Raw genomic sequence first — 18,667 nt, 5'->3', positions numbered from 1 at the left:
GTTGATGTCATCAGGGTGACGCAGTGTCTGTGTAGACACTAGTTGCTTATATCGCCTGTTGGCTGTCAGCCCGGCACAGGATTCACATCTGGCGCTCCACTCTGCCCCCCGCTCAGTTTTAGACAGGGAGCTTACCAGTAGTGAAATTGACATTCTTGTCAGTTTCCCAGCAGCTCTTATTTCACATTTCCTCTCCAGCTCAGGCTGTCAGCCCCAGGGCATTGAGGCAGGGCCCTCAAATGGTGGGGGGAGGGAAGGGTACACTTTACCGGGGCCTGGAGGTCCTGAGGGGCCCAGCCGAGGCTGCACCCCCATGGGTGTGTGTGTGGGAGGGGGCCCGTGTTACAAGTTTGTACTGGGCTGGAAAAAGTTATGCTTGGGCCCTGCATGGGGCACTAGCTGTGAGCCTAGTGCCAGAGACCAAATGTGAAACAATAGCAGCCGTGAAACCTACAAGAATGATCAGTTTCACTGCTGGAAAACTCTCTGCTGTGAAACTGAGCTCCCAGCCAGGCTCTAACAGCTCAGGCTGTCAGCCCCAGGCGGAGGGGGGAGAGAATCCGGCTGTGAGCCCCACGCAGCTGTCAGTGCCCCACAATGCCCCACTTCAGTTGGTTCAAACGCTCCTGGGGAGGATGCGCACCACCGGCGAAAGGAGAGCAGTGTGGACACCAACAGCTGATTTAATTATTGCCCTGGCCATAGGTTGACCTAACTTAAGTCCACCTACTTTTGTAGTGTAGACAAGCCCTCAGTACCAAGCTCTGATAGTCACTGGGGCCAATCACTATCGGAAGACATCACCCCATGCACTAAGCTGGCATGTTACATATGCAGGGTTGGTTTGTTTTTTGCAATTCCACTGAAGGGTCTTACCTCCTATATAAAGCTTATACAGCAACCTACCGGATATCTTCACTGGACATTTCATAATAGACTAGATTGAGCTGCATAATATTGTTTCTCAATAGCTCGTCAACTGGGGCCTTACTGCCCATGATGTGCCGAAACCCGGGAGCTACAGACTGAACAATGGGCCTCACGTTGTTGTTCAGCCACAGGACCTGTGAGTAACAACAGCAGCTCGTGAATTAACAGGGATACTCCTGAATATCCCCCTGCCTTCTGCGTAGTCCCATAATCCAAGGAAAGAGGGGTTCACTCAGTGACGTGCCAGGTATATTTAAATGCAGGTCAGTTCTGATTCTGCAGCAGGTAAATTTAAAATAAACACACACACTCGGGTACTACGGTGATAGGACTTAGGATGCTCTGTCAAGGAGCCTATGGTGTGCCTGTGGAACTCCTTGCTACAGGGAATCAGATTATGTAGCTGGATCCTTAAAAGCACTGAGAATAATTTTACAGACCAATATTTGTATTTGTACCTGCTAACATAAGGGAAATCAAAAGTAATGCTTCAGCAGATGACCACCAGAGGTGTCAGGAAGGAATCCTCACCTCCCTGCCGCAGGTTAAGCACTGCATAACTGGCCAGGAGTATTGCAGGGATTTTAACCTCTTCCAGGAGCCTCATACACTGATCATCACCAAAAGCTACATTTGTCATAACACTTGGCACTTCAGTAGTACCCTCCATCCAAAGTGCTCCATGCACTTTACAGACATTCATCAATTTAGTCCCCTCACAGCCGGCTGAGATGGTAACTATTAAAATATGTCTTTGGCCAACTGGAAGTTTGCATGTGTCATTGCTGCACACCATGAACATATCTAACTGCACATGGCAAAAGCAGGGCTAGAACTTGGATCTTCCTGCCCCAAAAGAACAGTCCTCTATCACACGAAGTAATGGAGAATCTCCATTAGCACTATAGGGCCTTTGACACACAGGCAATTCTAACCACATACAGTAGATGCAGTGGTAAACAGCTAGCTAGTACACTATGGCACTCATATCCCAGAATGACAGGGAGGAGTGCAGAAAAGGGATGGAGGCCCTGTTGTACACAAACTATGTAGCCATCAGTCACTACAAGTGACAGCAACTGGGCTCAGATGTTTTCATAACCATGTCGTTAAAGTGCTTAAAACAAAGGCCCCATCTACACTAAAGCTTCTCCCAATAGCGCTGCACCCAGGGTGAATTACAAATCCGTTTTTCCGTGGGAGCCCATAGAGATATGCCCACCCCATTGTAATCTGCCTCAGCTGGGAACTGGCCCAACTATTGAGATTGTTTTGGGTGGGGCAGAGAAGAGCAATATAAATCACAGGGTCGCCCTCTCTGGTTGTTTTAAAGGAACATGTGGAGTCCCTGATACTGACCAGCGGTTTCTAGGTGCAATGGTAATAATGGTAATAATCATGACAGGGAGCAGCGGGTAGGCCACCCACTTCTACAATGGCAATGCTACTCTGCAGTCATGGGGCCAGATCCTCAACTGGTGTAAGCTGCCATAGCTCCTTTGACTTCTCTGGAACTACACCAGTTTACGCCAGCTGAGGATATGGCCCTTGGCACAGAGCCCTTTTACTGAGGGATCTCAAAGCAATGGGCAACCATTCATTCCCACTCAACACTGGCATGGGGCTGGACTGCAATACCCTACTCACACCTTTCCCCACAAGGAATCCCATTACAATCAGTGGGGTGATTTGAGGTGTAACTCTCCAGCATGGGCAAGGGTATTATAATATGGCACCAGGAAAATGCATTTATATAATTGCGCCAGGCTGGGTCCTGAGTCAACTCGCCACCAGTGGAAGAATCAAATTTCATGGGCTAAATCTTTCATTGGTGAAGTCAGTGGAGCGATGCTGATTTAGACCAGCTGAGGATCTGGCCCCAAGCCTCCATTCTAAACAAAGACAATGCAGGAGTGACATCACCATACCAGATGAGGGTTGATCCCTGATAGGCTGATCGCGTGCAGTGTTGCATTGACCCAGGTGTTCCTGTAAGGGTGTTTCTCTGGAGGGCGGTAGAGATCAAAGATCACAAATTTATTCGCACTGCCTGCAAGTCTCAAGAAATCCTTTAGCTTGTAAATTGACTGATTCATTGCCAAATTCTGATCTGCTCTTGACAGGGAACCCATGCATGAAAATGGTTTGTCCTAAAAAAATAAATAAATACACAAGGACATAAATAAATAGAAGTCGGGATGAGTCAGCTGCATACAAACAGTTCCTGTGTCTCTAAAGGGGAAGTAGCTATTGTGGTCAGTTGGATGGAAGAGTTCATTTCTCTTTGTCCCTTGGCTAGTTTTCATCTCCTATACGTCATTGGTATAAACATATGAGTCTCCGTGTTCTCTCCCTTAAGCCGTAATTAACATTTTAATGCTGGATCTTTGACCCCGTTCAACAGTCTCGCAGCCCCGTTAAAAAAGCTGGACTGGGTTTGAGAAGGGATTAATTCTGCAGCTGCACTCAGGAGTAAATCAACAGGACATAAAAAGTGAGTGGGGATTCCTTCTTCTCCTGCCCCCTAGGGGTTATGTCTATGCCTTGCACAAATAGCTTAGACCTCCTTTCAGCCTTCTCTTCTATGCAATTGCTAACCCTATAGAAAGCCACAGGTACGTAAGATGGTAAATGAAAATGCACCTCTCTGTTGCTGCCTTCTGCATAATTATTGGGACTGAACCCAAGTCTCCCATTGACTTCAATGGGTTTTTGATCAGGCCCAGAGCACGTATCCTATTCACACCCTACTGGGCAGTAGGCACTTCAAGAAAGACCTCTGAACAACTTTACCTTGAGAAACCACTTTCCTGCATTCAACTTTTCTAGGGCATCCCAGGAAAACATGGCAGCGTTTTGGGTGGCGTTCTCGGGAAAGACCTCCTGGACATCGGTTGTCCTCCGTAAGCTGCTGTCATGCATCAGGAATGGAATCCCATCATAGCTATGATAAAAGGAGAGGGCTCTTCAAACAGGGACAACTTCATTCGACGGTATAGCAAGACTGCAATTACACACGAAGGACCTGAATAAAAGGACGCCCTCTGGAACACAACACGTGGAGTGGAATGTATTCCCACAGGCGGTGGCGTGAGACAAGCACTAGGGTACACTGTGTCTACACGGCAATCAGGGGTGAGAGTGCAGCTCATGTAGACATACCGCAGCCAGCTTTGATCTAGCTAGGTCAAACAACAGCAGCAGTGAAGCTGTAGCAGAACGGGTGCACAAGCCCGCCCTGGGTAAGTACTTGAGTGGCCAACCCACCCCTGGCTGCTGTGGCTTCATTACCACTGTTAATCCCACTAGCCAGATGAAAGCTAGCTCGCGTAGGTCTGTATTTCTCAGCCATACCTCTGATTGCAGTGTAGGCATACCCTGGCTTCTCTTCCCAGCTCTGCCACTGGCCTGCTGGGTGACCTTGGAGAGGTCACGTCACCTGTGCCTCAGTTTCCCCACCTGGGAAATGGAAATAATGATACTTGGATCTGACACGTAAGGAATAAATACAGCGATGGCTATGGGCCAGATTCGGCTCTAGCTTACACCTGGGTAATTCTGTAGTAGTCCTGTCAACTTTAGTGGAGCAAAGCTGGATTTACAAGAGTGTAAGTGAGAGCAGAATTTTACCCTGTATAAAGCCCTGACTCGGCTAAGCACTTGGACAATATACTTCAGTGCTTTGCTGATTTGGGGCCTAAATTCATGCCTTCCACAGCATTACATAAACAATAAAAAGCTGATCACCCTACCCAACACTATATGGGCAATGATTCCAATTCAGGATGGCCTGTCAAGATCCTGGCAATAACTAATACACTGCTCTGGTAGGCCTTTACAATTGCGAGCAACTTGGTTGTTCTCTCTGCATCTGGTCCCACTGAAGTCTGTCAGCTCATTCGCGGTGGGATCTGTCTTCTGTGACATACTCAGGTGAACTATGAAGTAATCATTACTCCTTATACTCCCCCGTCTGTCTGCATCTGTTCCCTGCCATCTTATATTTAGATTGTAAGCTCTTTGGGACAGGGACCAACTTTTTGTTCTGTGTTTGTACAGCGCCCAGCACAATGGACTCCCGGTCCATGACTAGGGCACTTAGGGGTTACAATAGAAATAATAATAAATCAACAGCAAAACTCCCACAGTGACAATGGGAGCAGGCCCAGGCCCAGGCCCAACATGCAGTTGGGTCAAACACTAGCTGATAAAAGATTGCACATAGCCCGGAAAGTGTTAATTGCCCAGATCTGCATCAGATCAAAGTGAAATCTCAGCCAGAGGAAGTTGCACACTGAGACACACGGCTTCCCCCTTACCTAACTGTGACGTCTGTCTCAAGACCATGCCCACCGTGTTCAATGGTCTTCTGAAACGACATCTCAGTGTTTTCTGGAGCCAGCTAGGAAGAGGACATAAAGGAATGCCCGGTTTGACAGTGTCAGATGACTCCAGAGGATACTTTCAGTTTCTTCATAACCCCCCCCCCCCCCCCCCCCCCCCGAACCCCTACCCCAGGGGATTGGCAGTAAATGGCCATTGTATTGTTAAAGGTCTGTTTCATTTGCTTCATACCTGTGGGTCCCACCAGGGCCCTAGGAGCCTCCAGGCTCATTTACAAACCTGCCGGTGGGCAGGGCAAGCCGCAGGCTGTCCAGCGTTTTCAGTCGGTTTATAACTCAGCAGGAGGCTTTGTTCATGTTACGTTCCTCCTTAAATCAGTACATCCGAGGCAGAGTTTGACTTCCCCTCTAGTCCTTCCCCTCCCTCCTCTTCCTCTGTTGTCGTTGACAGTAACCCCACGATACCCAGGTCAACTCTGGCTCTCGCATCTCACATCCAGGCTTTCACCAAACCATGCGACTTCTTCTCAACGCCTTCCTTCCTCTCAGCCCCAGCCACCAAGATGCTAGTTTGCCCCCAGTTATTTCAAGCCTTGACTGCAATTATCTGTACCTTCCCGGCCTGCCACTCAGCCATTTCCCCTCTGCCGCCCACCCAACACATGGCCAACAAAATCATCTTCGCACCACATCACTTCCTTCCTCCACCTGCTTCACTGGCTTCTTTTCTTTCTCACAACATTTAAGCTTCTGATCCTCATCTTCAAGTGTCCCCCAGTCTCTATTTCGTGCTGTGAACTATCCCTTCCCCTCAGTACTTTTCCCAAGCATCACTCTGAACTGTTCCCCTTGTCTCTTTTGCTCACTTCCACACCACCCACAATGCCTGTGTTCTTTGACCTGAATCATCATAAAGCTTGGGACCACTGATGGTGCTTGGTATGAAATCAAGAGGGTTTTTTCTGCATGCAGATCCAAAACAAAACCGTTTCCCTGCCTGCCATCAGAGGCTAAGTGCATAGCTCTTGGCGGGGGGCGGGCGAATGTGCAGGCTACAATACAGATCATGAAAGAATGATACCAAACATCTTCCCCCAGACCTACCATTGGTGCTCCTCTGTGTCCAATGAGGGCTGGTTTGGGCCCCAGAGTCCCCACCTCTCTGATGCAGGGGGAGTACATCCCCAGAGGTATCAAGAAAAGAAAGACAAGGATAGCCAGGTATGGACCAATAATTATCATCTGAACAACTGAAAGAATGCAGAGGAGGAAGACTAGGGTTAATCCATTTGGTAACATTTGAGTTTGTAAGAAAAAGATTCCCTGAAGCTCGTTTCCCTGCACTGATAGAGACCCACACAAATTTAGTCAGGATAGTCTCCGTACAAGTAGTTTATTCTGCAGAGGTCAGTCTCCAAGCCCACACGGGGACAGTGGAAAAAGACCATGGAGTCAAAATTACAGACAGTTTTATACCTTTTTGCTACCTACATACATATGATAGTAACATACATGTCCCCCTTACAAGGGCGTAAACCTATGTTCTCTACACCTATTGGTCTATATTATCTGACATACATTATTCATAAGATACTTTTACAGATGTTTTGCAGCTAACTACAGCTTATCTATCAAGGTTGCATAGCTTGCTGAATCCGGCCGAGGCTTATCTCCTTCTGCATTCCTAAGAACTTTCCATGATCTGTGCACAGAGTGGAACGGCCTTGCCTTATAAACAAAGAAGCTGCAAAAATGGAGCAACTATAGTCAAGCAACTAAAAATCAGCTTACAAGTTTGCCTCAGGGCTTGACTTATACCAGAGCTATTTGGATCTTGAGCCAAGTCTGGTCTCCTGAATCACTAAATCTTTCCATCAGTCAATCCCCCTTCTTTTCTGTACCCCACGTATCTCTCCAAACTATGCCCTGTGCCAGTCTGCCTGATGGTCAGAGCAGATAACTGGGACCAAGATCAGCAGGATTATATTCTTGGTTTATCTCCTCACTTGCTATGCAACCTTAAGGAAATCGCAGTCTGTGCCTCGGTTTCCCCATCTGTAAATATGGGTGTAATAAGATTTACTCAACTTCAGTGGAAAAAGCCTGAGACAGTCAATGCTGTTTGCAGAAAGGGCAAAATATTATTTATTATTAGATGGATGATATGGTAAGAGGCATTTAAAAGTTTCATTTACACTAAAAGCAGGACGATGCAGAGAGCAGCTTTCCCTGCAACACACTCTCTGTGCATCCTAGAGGGGCAATGCATCCCTTATCATTCAGCTTCTTATGAATGGTTATCCAGAGCAGGATTCATTTTTACCTCGGGAGATTGACCTGCTATGGCTCTCGGATCCATGGTTTTCCTCAGGCTGTGGGGCTCAGAAGTCTGTCTGTCCATCCATGTAAATTCTCAGATGTGGCCCATCACCATGGTGTCTGAGCACCTCAGTGTGCAACTATTTGGTGATTTTCACGACAGATAAGGAAATAGCTCCTCTGAGAAGTTATTGCCTATGGACCAGGCTTCCTGTTGCATACAGTACCTTGGAGAGTATCCCATTCCCCTATGCACGCTGTCACAGTGGGATCGCTTTGGATGTGCGCTGTGGGGATTTACACAAAGGCAACATACTGAGTGACAGCCCTACAGCACAGTTGAAGCTACATTCCAGCCAACCATGTCTGTGTTCCACGTGGTCTCCCACAAGCTGAGCTGAGAAATACAGGTGGGAGACGCAGATGAGGAGTTTGCACACACTGCATGAGTACAGCGTTTTAGATACAAATTAACATTGACTCTGAGCTAAGTGGGTGTCATCCTGAATAGCACTGGTGAGAGCTGCAAAGATCAGAGGATCCAGTGATATGTTCAACATCTTCATTTGCTTTAGATACTGTCGCTAATTAATGCTCACAACATCCCTGGGAAGGAGGCTACAAGTGTAACCATTTTGCAGATGGGGAAAGTGAGTCAGAGAGAAAGAAATTCATACTCAGAAGTTTCCAACACCTGGACCTGCCCTTACACTACTAGACAACACCACTCTGAGCCCAAAATCAATCCTGCAGAGGAACATTAGGGGGAAATGGTCTCCTCACTAAGGGCTGGTCTACACTAGACGCATTAAAATGCAGCTCTGCCGCCGTAGTGCTGCTTGTGCAGATGCTCTAAGCTGATGGGAACGAGCTCTCCCATCCTCTTAATTACCCCAGCCCCTGTGAGCGGCAGTAGCTAGTTTGGCAGAAGACGCTCTCCCGCTGACATAGCGCTGTGCACACCGGTGCTTAGATTGGTGTAACTTTCATCACTCCGGAGGGTGGCTTATTTACACCGCTGAGTGACATAGGGGTTCTCAAACTGGGGGTCGGGCCCCCTCATGGGGTCGTGAGGTTACTAGAGGGGGGTCGCGAGCTGTCAGACCCCGCACATGCCTTGGCTGCGGCTGTCATCCCCGTGCATGGCTGACAGCCAGAACCCTTCAGAGCTGGGTGGCCGGAGATCAGCGACTGCTGGCCACGTGCTCTGAAGTCAATGCTGCCCCCAGCAGCAGCGCAGAAGTAAGGGTGGCATAGCATGGGGGGGGGGGAGGATGGCATGGCATGAGGGGGGGGAGTCATCACAGCCTGAAATGTTTTAAAAGGCGGTCCCAGCAAAAAAAGTTTGAGAACCCCTGCCAACATAACCAGTCATCTGTACAAGCCTTAACTCCTCAAGCTTCCCCACCATACTAAGGGCTCCCCAAGGGATTACAGTCACATGAGCCATCTCAGCTCTTCTGAAAGCCCCTTCTATGAACTGGAGTGACTGGACGGGCTTGAGACACGCTTGCAAGCAGGAGCCAGACATAGAACAGGATTGGCAACCTTTGCCTCCCAGCTCACAACCCTAGCCCCATTTCTGTACATGCCTCAGAACATCACGGCTTCTGCTAAACCCTGTCAGGCAGGAAAGATTTGCAAAACAAAGGGGCAATTAAGACCTTAATGCTGGTCACAGTGAGGAAAACCATGGCAGAGAGAGAAAGCATTGTTGTTGTGGGGTTTAAAATTCAAAGATGCAATTATTCCTTTGTGCGTTAAGACGGGCATGAGGGGAGTTGCAAATATTACAGCGTCATAAGTATTAGACACGGGGGACAGGCTGGATGACCTAATTTCTGACAGAGCAGCTTGTTTTCTTATGATGTCAGTCACAGTATTTCTTATGTAAGGAGCAAAGTTCTCCTTAGGCCCCAAGAAACAGCCAGGCTGTTATTTGCTGAGAGCCCGTCATGTGTTCAGTGCTGTCCGTCCAAGCTCAAGAGACAGCCTGGCCCCTAAGGAATCTCTCATCTGGAGACAAAACAGCCCAGACAGGCTGTACACCACTCGCTCAGATTTATGTCGTTTCTAAATTGCTAGCAGGCTTTGAGGAAGAAGAGTGTTTTTAGAGGCTGGTGTGTGTGTCCCCCTGGAGAGGGTGAGAAATGGTCTGCCTTCCTTGCCATTGCCATGAATGTCACTGTTCAAAGCAACCACATCTGTAATTCCCTCTCCATAGTCCACCAATGGCACACATCCTTAAGCTTCTGCCTCCTCTTTTGGGTGTCTCCCTCCCTCCTGATCAGGGTTTTCCAAGCTGCACAGTTCCCTGCCTACACTGTGATAATTCCCAGCAAGCCAGACTGCCCAAACAGGCCAGCGCCTGAGCTTTGCTTTCTCTCCAGATGCTGCGAACAGCTGTAATTGCCAGCAAGTTACTACCCCGCTCTTTAAAAGCAAGCACATTTATTCTTAAGATGAAAGCATTGCAGAGAAAACAATAAAGGAACCCACACACACGCTAATAAGCTTGGCAGAGATCAACCCAAACTCCAACCATGGACTCTGGCAGGAGTCAGTCCTTGTAACCCAACAAAGGGGTTTTTGTAAGGTTTCAAGTCCGTAGCAACCTTAGCCATGCAGAGTTCAGTCTTTCCTTTATAAAGCTTGGGCCTCTGATCTTGGTCTCAAATAACAGGTGATCATCAGACAATGGCTCCCTCCTTCGGGTGTGGCTTCAAAAGGCAGGGGAGGAGGTACAGGAGGTGAGGAATTTGCATTCACTTCTCCCTAGATATTCCCCAGGAAAAACCACTTAACACATTTTGTTCCAAGGGTCTATTCTTGTCTGGCACAGTCGGGATAGTTCTTTGATAGTCTCCAGGTCTCACATCTGACACATCTCCCCCCTCAACAGCTTACAGTCAGTCCTGGACCACAGTCACACACAAACCATTCGTTTAATGCAATGGACACCAAGGACGCGTCAACTTGGTTCAGTGAGGTCTCCCTAGGATATCCCAGGAGAAGGGGAGAGACGGGGGGAGAGATGGGCTGCCTGAGCTGCCACACCTGGCATTAGGTCCTGGTCCCCACTGCTATCACATATTGTACAGAGCAATGAGCTCCCGTGACAATCCCTCCCATTAAACCCTGATCCAGCAATCCCTGCCCCAGTGGGGTTCTACCTGGGCGCAGGGGACGGCCCACATGACTCAGTGCCTTGGAAGCCCCGTGTAGCAAGGATGCAGGTGTCTGAGGACGGGCGCGGGGCTGGGACTCCTAGTCACTCATTTGCTCCCTGAGATAACAGTCATAATCTCAAGCACGGAAGGGATGCAGCATCACTGGGCAAACAAGCTTTGGTAGATTAAGTGTGCAAGCTGGCAGGGTCCACCCATTGATACTGAGCAGATTGATAGGCTGGAACAAGAGTGCAGGGGCTGGGATCTCGCGTTGTGAAAATCAGGGTCTTTTCAGGAGTCTCAAGGGACACAAAAATGGAGGCACCCAAAACTGTTCCCCCTATTTTTGAAAGTCTTGGTCTATTCCCCCGCCTCTCCCATTCACTAAGCACAGCACAGAGGTTGCAGGTGGAGGCTGCGCCTGTGGAGCATGAAGCAGAGCTACGGTACCTTTTTTATTCGTCCGGAAGGCGTGCAAAGCCACGGGCCAAGACAGAAGGACCATGACTGCTATTGCACCTATGTGCAGATAGGGAGCGGTGACCTGGAAGGAAGACAAAAGGACTGCAGTGAAAAACCAATCAATGGAAACACACAGCTCTCCTTTTCCCCTGTAGTTTTTTTAACCCTAACACCGATATAGCTGAGACAGCGCACCATAGACAAGGGATACGGTTAGAGGTACAGGCCGTTTTCTCCCATTCTCACACTCTGCTTGGGCTCTTTGACAACTTCTTAGAACCCATGAGAACGTCCCTGTCCCCTCCATTTTTCTTTATCTCCATGGCAGGTCAGTTGTTTGGATGAAGTATGCTGACATGAGCCTCAACCTTGCTGCTAAGTCAGCCAGAGGGGATGTGGGATAGCAATGCCAGGCACTCCTTTCCCCCCCAGGGCTGAGTGCACCATCTTGAATTCAGATTCTTCTCTCTGTCTTGGTTCTTATATGGCCCCCAGCAATGTAATACCAGAGTGTCTTCCACCAGACAGCCAGGCCACTCCAGCTAGAGTCAGTTTCAACATCACATTATAAACATCACCCATTATGAAGATCAGACCGCCAACTGCAGGACGATAGATGTTAAATGTTATCATTCAAGTGTGACTGGATTATCATACTACCTAGTATAACTGCAACAGCTGCTTACTCCTATATGTGTAATTCTTTTTCCAATCTTGCTAGACCACTTTATTTGCCTCACTAATATTCTGCGGCAGCCAGTGCCACAAATTAATAATGTACTTCAGAAGAAGAATTTACTCTTATTTATTTAAACAAAGTGCTTGATCTCAGACCAGAGGGCTTAGGTCCATTGTATTTATATTTGTTTGTTTCAGCTTCAAACATGTAAATCTTGGGAATATTCTTTATGCTTTACTAACACAACATAACTGATTTATCAGATTACTCTTTTTGAAGGGCAGCTATAGCAATTGTAATTGATTTCTTTGACTGTAAAGGTTAAACAAGCACCCAAAAGCTCAGGTGCGTCTCTGAATTTATCATAAATGTGCAAAAGTGGGATGGAAAGATGACAGAAATATGCTGCTTTTTGGCCCAATGGGAGATGTTGGGAAAGATTCTCCACTGAGTTGTATGCTGGTATGACTCCATCATAGCCAAGGGAGTCACTTCATCATAAAACTAGAGTAGCAAAGACTCTCATCCATAGTAAAACCTGAAATTACCAACGTATATGATAGGGGAAAAAAAGTTATCCATATGTAACATGGTTGTATGTTGCATCCATGGAAGCAGTGCTAGCCATTTTGCCAGCCATGGCCGAAAATGTTTTTGACACCCTCCTTGCCCTCAGCTGCTAAGCAAAACAAAAAAAAAAAGAGAGGGAAAACAAACCCAGTCAGCCAATCAGTTGGGGTGGGAGGGAGAAAGACTAACCAAAAATGCCCAGCAGCACAGCAGCGTGGTGGCATTCCCTGGAAGATGGCACCCATAGTGACCACCCTGCTTTCCCGCCCCTAGAACTGGCCATCTGCATCTCTCTACTGGCTAGTCCATATACAGGATAACAGCCTACTATGGATGAAAACTCATGGAGTTCCTACTTTAGCTGAACTAGCATAGGTGTCTCTAGCATAGCTGAAAAGCCTAGTTTCAAACTCTCCTTACAGCTTGTGGAAGGAGTCAATGGATAAACATTGACAAAAACTTTTTAAAAACATTTTAGCTCAAGTTTGATTCCAGAAATAGGTGACAGTGGATGCTGGCTCATTTTTTTCTGAACAAGTTTATCCAATCCTATTTCTGAATTCAAGGACATTTGATGAAAGATATTTTCTAGAACTGGCTGGTAAATGCTATTTTCCTCTCACGGGAAATTTTGACATTTCTGAATTAGTTTCCATCACAGATCAGAACAGAAAGTGGAAATAAAAAATGTCACACAATGAAAAATTCTAAAAGATTCTAATTAGAAACATGGAAACAATTTTTTTATATATTTTAAATTGAAACAATTCAGCATTTCCAAATGAAAAATGGAGTTTCTAAATGACATTCTGAAACTAAATAAAATTTTTCATCTCCATTCCTCTGAATCAGGAAAAAAAATTAAAAATTGTAGTCAAAATTGACGTTTTATGGAAAATTTTGATTTTGATGAAACCACATCTCAAAGAAAAATTGCATATGAAAAAATTCAGTTGTTTCCATATTTTCCATCTACTTCCAGTTGAGGCTTTTGTTAACAAGTTGGGTTTTTTATGTAGTGCTTCCATGATCTTACCTGAAATGACAGGCGGACAGTTTTCCATCGAATTGCCCACAGTTTAGAAAATACACCAATGCTAGCTATGGAGAATCCCAGTACAAAAAAAGTCCCAATCTGGGGAGATAAATAGGATAATTGCCTGGCTTCAGAATTACTCTATGGCAATTGCAATTCATATTTCTGCATATACTATGCTTAGCTACTCTTGTATGGTGGGTAATAAATATCACTTGGATTCCATGGGTATTTTCTATAGTATTCTATATTTCTAGTATTTCTATAGTATTTTCTATGTGGCAATGATTTTTATGAGCTTGACCATCTGAAGTGACATGGCTGAATTAGATCAGGTCTACACAACATTGTAAATCTGTCTCAGGCTTAGGTTTGAGCCCAAATGGTCCCCTACCATCCACACACAAATCTTTCTGACTCAGGTCAGCAAGCACTGAGGACCCAGGACCTAAGACCCAGCTGGGGGAAGAAGGGTCCAAGCCCAAGTCATTTTCTAGTGTGGACACAGATCAAGCAGTAGATCAGAGTCAGAAGATCTGCATGGTGCAGTATGGATTAACAAGCAAGGCCCTCAGAGCCCAAACCCAGCAATTGTAAACCCAGGTTCACCATGCAGTGTTGATGCTCAAGCATGACCTCTAAGGAAACACAGAGAGACAGAGCGGTCATCTATAAAGGCTGGATTTTCTCTTTGGTCAGGATGCAACCCTATGCTCTGGGTGTCCCTAAGCTTCTGGCTGCCAGCTGCTGGAACTGGATGACAGGGGATGGATCACTTGATGATGACCTGTTCCATTCATTCCCTCTGAAGCACCTGGCATTGGCCACTGTTGAAGACAGGATCCTGGGCTAGATGGACCATTGGTCTGCCCCAGTGTGGCTGTTCTTATGTGCTTATGCTACTGATTTTGGCCAACAGTGACTCAAGTCAATTATCCAAGGTATGTATACACTGCAGTGTAAACACAGGGTTTGTACTCAGGCTCAAGCCTGATCCCCCATCTGTATACACACTAATTGCACTAACCCAGGGCTTGGACCCAGGGTCTCAGGACCCCACGGGGTGGAGGGTCCAAGCCTGACTTAAGGTGGTTCGCAGGGTTCAAGCCCTATTGCTTTGCAGGGTAGATGCAGCTCCATTGGACTCATGCTCTGGGAGTCTGTCAAAAGTATCCCACAATCCCATGGGGCAACTTTCTCCTCTTGACAGTCAAGTTTGATGGACAATCAAGTTTTCTCACAATGAACAAAGGGCTAGAGTGGCCACATTTTGGGAGGGCGCTAGGAAGTCTGGTATACTGGTGGTTGGCTTGGGCCTGCTTAATGCAGTAGATTCTGGAGCCATAGGGTTCAACGATTCTTAACCTGAAGGTTCAAATGAGTGTAGATGCTCAAGCCCTAGGTGAACAAACCCAGGGTCTGCTAACTTGAGTTCTACTAACCCTGGGCTTACATTGCCATGTAGACATATTGGCTGGCACAAGGCATCACAATGTCATCAACTCAATTTATGAGGGGTTGCTAATATCACCTGTAATCCATATGGATTTTTTCCTTCTGTCAGTGATTTTACCAGTGACTTTTAGGGTTGGATTGGCTGACTTGGAGAATTACATTCTCTGACTACCCAAGAACAGATACAAAGTGATCAGCAGGAGTACACACTTACTCATGCCGCACCCAACCCCTTGTGCTCCTAAATCACTTGGATTTAAGAGCACAAATCACTTAATTGCTTTTGAAATTCTCCCTTTCTGTCCGCAGAGATGTCAGTCATTTTGTTTGCAGAGCCAGTTACAAAGGAGATACATGCTTTGTTCTCTCTCCTGGAGACTTCCCTTTTGTTTTTTAAATTCCTTAACCTTGAAGAGTATAGTCATGTTACACTGAAGATCTGTTTTGGTCTTTAGATAGGGAAACATCCCATAAGTGACCTTAACTGTTGTAAAGTGAGGGTGAAGAGTTGCTGGAACAACTCAAATATCCCACCTTGTGACTCCAGTGCAGGTACAACTGCTGACCTTCTGATAGCAAACACACTGCTAGAACCTGTGAAATCAAATGGAAAACCATCACATTATAACATGGCTAAATACTGCCCAGACGTCAGTCCTCAGGATCATAGGCCTGTGAAAACAGATGTACAATTATATTACAGAGCAAAGTCACTCTGAATGAAACTTTCCAGAGCCGACATTGTACAAGGAGGAACCATCTATGCTCTACACCAACAGCTGTTAGAAATAAGGATAATGGAATGGAACTGTACTTTCTGTGACACAATGCACCCATGTACACCCTTATGGTGTGATTGTGTATTAGTCATGTTCACCCCCATAGTGTACCTGTATTGTTTAATGCAAAACATGTCATGTAAGGTGTTTTTGGAATGCTCATGACATGCTGAACATTATTGTTATAGCAGTGTGTTTCTTGCAATGTCATGTGCATGGTTATGAAGCTCTGCTATGTAATATTCCCAAATGTGTCTCTCACATGGCTCGAATAGATCTGGGCAAACACTAAAAGCAGAGGTAATTCACGCCTCTCTGGGGCATGCATAAAACAACTCAGCTCTTCCAGGAACAATGAACTGGCCTGAGCATCTGATAAGGTGATGCTCGTTTGATTCAACTGGAGGAAGCCATGCCCAACATCGCCAACTGCCTGACCCCAGGGGGTGGCGAGGGGAATCTGTTAAAAGAGGCATTTTGGTCTCTGGAGCTCTCTCTTGCAATCCATCTACAGCAACATCAAGCAACTGAAAGACTGTCCACAGTGAAGGGCCTGGCTGAAGGAGTCAGCCAGCCTGTGGTGAGAACCATTTAAAGACTGTAAAGTTACTGAAAGTGTTGCGCTTAATTTAGAATGTGATTTGCTTTTATTGCTTCCTGATCAAATCTGATTTATATTCCTCTGGCTTATAATCTCTTAAAATCTTTCTGTACGTAATAAATGTATGTGTTTGTTTTATCTAAAGCAGTGCATGTGGTTTGGGTGTGTGCAGAGACTTCATTTAAAATGACAGAGCTGGTGCATATCCATTTCTTTGATAAATTGACAGACTAACCAATGATGAGCTTGCAGAGCCCAGTAGGCAGCACTGAACTCTCTAAGGCAGCAGTTCCTAGGGTTGCATCTGGGACTGGGAGTGTTTACTGGGGTCATTAAAACAGCAAGAAGCAACTTTTGCTGCAGCCAGAGAATCTCTGGAGAGAGCCATGGAGGACAAGGAGTGGGAGAGAAGGTACCACCTGGGAAGAAATTTAAATAATACATTATTAAGAGGAGATTTGTAACAACTTCTTTAAATTAAATGAATTATCTAAATTTGATGCCTACCCAATACCGCACATTGATGAACTAGTTGATCAGTTAGGCAAGGCCTGATATTTGACCACCCTGGACTTGACCAAAGTCTACTGGCAAATTCCATTAGCCAAAGATGCGAAGGAGAAGATGGCCTTCTCTACACCCTCTTTCAATACACCATCCTCCCTTTTGGACTACATGGGGCCCTGGCGACATTTCAACGACTAATGGACAAACTACTAAGACCCCATGCCAAATATGCCACTATCTACTTAGATGACGTAGTCATCCATAGCCTGATTGGGAGATGCACTTAGGGAAAGAAGAGGCGGTGTTACACGCCCTCAGAATGGCTGGCCTCACTGCAAACCCTTCCAAGTGCACAATAGGGATAGCCGAGGCCATATACCTCAGGTATGTGGTAGGGAGAGGCTTGGTGAAACCCCAATGGAATAAGTTAGAGGCAATACAGAACTGGCCCCAACCAGTGTGAAAAAAAGCAGATCAGAGCATTCCTAGGAATAGTGGGGTATTATTGGAGATTTATTCCTCACTTCGCTATGAGAGCATGGCCATTGACAGACCTAATAAAAGCTCGGAGCCCAGATATAGTAAAGTGGACTGATATGGAGGAAGAAGCATTCAAAGATCTAAGGACCACCCTTTGCAGCCATCCAGTACTCATAGCCCCAGACTTCAGGAAAGATTTCATCCTACAAATAGATGCCTTGGAGGTAGGGCTAGGGATTGTCCTTCCACAGATGGTGGGGGAGGAAGAGCACCTGATCCTGTATCTGAGCAGGAAACTCCTCCCCAGGGAACAAAGGTATGCTGTGGTCGAAAAGGAGTGTCTACCAGTTAAATAAGCCATGGAGACTCTCCGTTACTATCTGCTGGGGCGGAAGTTCACCGTTGTGGTGGACCATGCACCACTTCAGTGGATGCACAGAAATAAAGAGAAGAATGCTAGGGTGACCAGATGGTTCCTATCCCTGCAACTTTTCCATTTCCGAGTGCAGCACAGGGCCGGAAGCCAACATGGCAATGCCGACGGCCTATCACGACAGCATTGCCTCTTGTCCCAAGTAGCCTAACCCTGTGGTGTTGAGCTGGGAGGAGGGTGGGGAGATATGTGAGACAGAAGGGCTAAGGGGAACCTGGAGAGTGATAGAAGGGAGATATATTAGCTCTAGAATGATCCGGGCCTTGTTCCCTGTGAACTGAGAGGAGGTCAATTAGGAGCACCTGAGACCAATGAAGGCCCAGCCAGTCAGCTGAGGAGAGGAAGGAGAGCTGGTGAAAAGTTGGAGGAGTGCGGTGACTGATGAGAAATACAAGAGAACCAGGTGAAGGAGAATGCTGGGAGAGAGGCTTGCCTGCTGAACCTCAGAAGCTGAATGGACGGAGGGAAAGTAGCCCAGTGGAAAGTAGCAGCCGGAAGCACTTGGCTGGCAATGCATATTAGGGCCCCTGGTCTGGGACCCAGAGAAGTGGACAGGCCTGGGTCCCTTCCCCCTCCCCCTTTGTCCCACAAGGCATTACCGGGCTGGCCAACCCTTGGAAATAGGGGCTATGTGGGTCACCCTGACTCTCCACGAAAAAGAAAAGTGCGGGACCCACAGGAGCAGAGACGGCAATTTGTCACAACAGCTATACCAATTCCCTTCTGCCCCTGGGTGTTATTTTTCACAGTCCTAACTGATATAGCTATGCAGGCAAAACTTTCAAGCGTAGACTTGGGCTAGGTCTACACTACAGAGGCACAGCAAGAGCATGACAGCTGTGTCACTGTAGTGTAGACACTTCCTGCATCAACAAAAGGGTTTTTTCCGTCCGTGTAGGCAAT

At 46.7% G+C, this 18,667-nt stretch overlaps 1 protein-coding gene across 1 annotated transcript in view; it reads right to left on the bottom strand.

Annotated features, from left to right (window-relative positions):
• The window catches only part of GDPD4 (glycerophosphodiester phosphodiesterase domain containing 4), a 46,483-nt gene that overhangs the window by 9,962 nt on the left and 17,854 nt on the right, over positions 1–18,667 (bottom strand). The window contains exons 6-13 of the mRNA XM_067533245.1: positions 15,499–15,558; positions 13,510–13,608; positions 11,213–11,306; positions 6,378–6,523; positions 5,250–5,332; positions 3,724–3,874; positions 2,859–3,080; positions 907–1,064 (exon numbers count right to left, since the gene is read on the bottom strand). Coding sequence (XP_067389346.1) covers positions 907–1,064; positions 2,859–3,080; positions 3,724–3,874; positions 5,250–5,332; positions 6,378–6,523; positions 11,213–11,306; positions 13,510–13,608; positions 15,499–15,558 — 1,013 coding nt within the window. The remainder of the gene's footprint in view (positions 1–906; positions 1,065–2,858; positions 3,081–3,723; positions 3,875–5,249; positions 5,333–6,377; positions 6,524–11,212; positions 11,307–13,509; positions 13,609–15,498; positions 15,559–18,667) is intronic.

This window comes from Emydura macquarii, unplaced genomic scaffold, assembly GCF_026122565.2.
Source record: "Emydura macquarii macquarii isolate MOO-44397 ecotype Brisbane River unplaced genomic scaffold, CSIRO-AGI_Emac_v2 contig_3328, whole genome shotgun sequence".
NCBI classification, from domain to species: domain Eukaryota; kingdom Metazoa; phylum Chordata; order Testudines; family Chelidae; genus Emydura; species Emydura macquarii.
The sequence above is the reverse complement of the archived record's forward strand: the minus strand, read 5'-3'. Positions and strand labels throughout refer to the sequence as shown.